This window comes from Oryzias melastigma, linkage group LG20 (genome assembly GCF_002922805.2).
Source record: "Oryzias melastigma strain HK-1 linkage group LG20, ASM292280v2, whole genome shotgun sequence".
In the NCBI taxonomy this organism is placed as follows: Eukaryota; Metazoa; Chordata; class Actinopteri; order Beloniformes; family Adrianichthyidae; genus Oryzias; species Oryzias melastigma.
Genome location: NC_050531.1, coordinates 5,094,383 through 5,096,988, shown reverse-complemented (window position 1 = coordinate 5,096,988; position 2,606 = coordinate 5,094,383). Strand labels below are relative to the sequence as shown.

Here is a 2,606-nt window from a genome sequence, read left to right as displayed (position 1 = left end):
AGCTCGTTCTTTACGGCCAGTGCGCATGCGCACATATTTAAGTGTAAAACTCACCCGCTCAGTTAAATGTTAGATCTTTTAACCCTTCCGCTCCCTTCGGGGTCCAGTTGACTCCAACCACATATTGATATGTGATTCCTTCCATGACAAAGGTGGACAGGATTTTATGTCTGTCATGGACATTAGTGAAACTCAAAAATCAAAGATAAAAAAAAGTTCAGCGCACTGTCTTGGGGGGTCCAGATGACCCCACTTTTAATGTAAACAAACTAAGGAGAGCAGAAGGGTTACACATGTAACAATTAAGTTAAGAAATTAAAATTATTTGCAAGTACAAGTTAAAAAAAAGTCCTGCCCAGTTTGTGATATATATGTTAAATATTAACAAATTGTTTTTTTATTGTTCCCACCAAAACAAATTATTTTTGGAACAATTTAGAATATTTTTTTTACCTTTTTAATTTAATAAATAAATAACACCAATATAAAATCACTAGAAAAGCAAATTGTAATTCATATTTAAAATCACGTAAAAATAAAATGTTTAAGTTTAATTTATTAAATATTTCTACTGTAGTGTGGCATTAATTACCCCAAATTCGTAAAAGAAACTCGATAGGAAAGAAAAAAAATTAATCTTACTCTGTCAAAAAAAAAATATACAGAGGGAATTGCCTAAAATCTAATGATTTTCACCAAATGTAAAACATTTAATATTTTGATTATCAGTATAAAAAACAGAAATACACATACAAAGAACAACACTGTGGGTTCCCTTTTATTCTTAAAATTTTATGTACAAGTGTGACAGATTTTTTTTATTTTAAATGTACATTCATGTAGAAAGTTTATATACGCAATATTACATGGAACATTTCACAAATTGCACTAGTCTTTCACAAAGATTCATAATCAGTCATTCATCACGTCAGCAGAAGCTCAATTCCGGTGGTTAATTTTCCATTTATAAATATTCTAGTGCTTTTTGCTTTCTGGGAGGAGAAATTACTTAAAAAGTCAGGGAAGAGGATTAAACTTTAGAGAAAACAGAGTGAATGATGAGGAATAAAAGGCTGGACATCAAAGAGAGCAGATTGGTGTCTTGATCATCATTTGTTCATGTGGAAATCGAACAGAGGAGTCATCCTTTTCCCATTTCTGCCGTATTTGTTAACTACGTGTTTATGTGAGAGGCGCACAGGTCCAGATACAATGAAGGCAAATCCCCTCAGAATGTAATTTCAGTTAAACCCCTCAGAATTTGACAGAAGAAACTAAATGAAAGGAGGAAAGAAAAACAAAATCCCTAAATAACAAGCCTTGGTTTCCTAGAAAAAAATCTTGAGTAAAAAATATATTCATACAAAAGTAAACTTTTTCTGCTGTTGGAAAAAAACAAGAAAAATTTAATAGAAACAAAACAGATGTGGTCACTAAAAAGCAAAAAGTTTCTGAAGACTTCCGTGTGTAATTTTCTTTTCTCTTTTGAAAGGAGGGAGATTGGTGTCTGAAAGGTTTTGTGACAGTTAAGTAAAGGCCCGCTCTTCTTCTTTTCCTTCTCCGTGACCTTTTCTGCTGACCAAACAGTCCGTTGGTGAGGCTGCAGGGCGGTCCGAGCGCCTGAGCGGGACCGCGCCCCGCGTCTTCAGCCGAGGTCTCCGATGTCGTTGTCCACGGGGGGTGGGACGCTGGATAAAACTGTGGTGCCAGTTCCTGCTGTTAGGTAACCCGCCACTCCTGGACCTGCAATCAAAAGTGTCCAGAGTAAGTAATCGCACAGAAATAGCTTTTTTTTAAGGAATTACTATCAAAACACACCTTAAACTTCGAACTGACTTCCGATGATTCACAGAATTTGCTGGAATTAAACTTTTTAGAGAGTGTAGATTCTCAACTTAAAGATTAAAGCGGCGTCGCTTGGTCTGCAGGTGCTACCTGCCCCCGACTGAGCGGCTGCTACATGCCCCTCCCCCTCCTGTTCTGCTCATGCCATGTGACAAATTCTTAAAAAAAAACACCACTTTTTTAAAAATGGCAGCTTTTCTGTTGGTTTTTCTCCATAGCAACCATTTGATTTTTTGGTCACCTGGAGGTGACGAGGAGGTCCATGTAATTTTTAGAAGAATCGGTAAAAGTAATTTTTAAAATTTCCTTAGCAACTGAGGTTTTTTGCTCACCACGTCCACATTCCTTGTATGTTCATATCATATGTCATATTTTTTTGTTCAGCTTGAGTCACAGATTCATATATTAAATTTTTAGAATATTCCGGTAAAAGAAATGTTAGCAACAGGAGAACGTCACTTTTGCTAGCTAGGCATGTTAACTGGTTAAAAATCTACAAACTTTAAACAAACATTTTTAACTTCAAGTGGCTTCTCAATGATGTTCAAGGAGTTAGGAGTCGAATTATAGAAATCTCTAGAAGAGTTAAAAACTTTTTTTTTAGAAAAATTCAAGATGGCGACCTCTTCCTTGGGTCAAAGGTCAGCAAAACTTCCATTGTGGTTGTAGACTTAAGCTGGCGGCATGTGTGTGAAATTTTGTAAAGATCACTCAAACAAAAAAATGTTTTTATATTAAAAATCGTCAAATGTAACACAAAA

At 35.5% G+C, this 2,606-nt stretch overlaps 1 protein-coding gene across 6 annotated transcripts in view; it reads right to left on the bottom strand.

Moving 5' to 3' along the window:
• Positions 1-760: 760 nt before the first annotated feature.
• The window catches only part of LOC112151573 (dnaJ homolog subfamily C member 13), a 49,513-nt gene continuing 47,667 nt past the window's right edge, over positions 761-2,606 (bottom strand). For all 6 annotated transcript variants that reach the window (XM_024280567.2, XM_036217330.1, XM_024280565.2 and 3 more), the window contains one exon: positions 761-1,743. Coding sequence is in view for 5 of the 6 variants with exons in the window: in XM_036217330.1 (XP_036073223.1) it covers positions 1,646-1,743 (98 nt within the window). In the remaining variant the exon portion in view is untranslated. The remainder of the gene's footprint in view (positions 1,744-2,606) is intronic.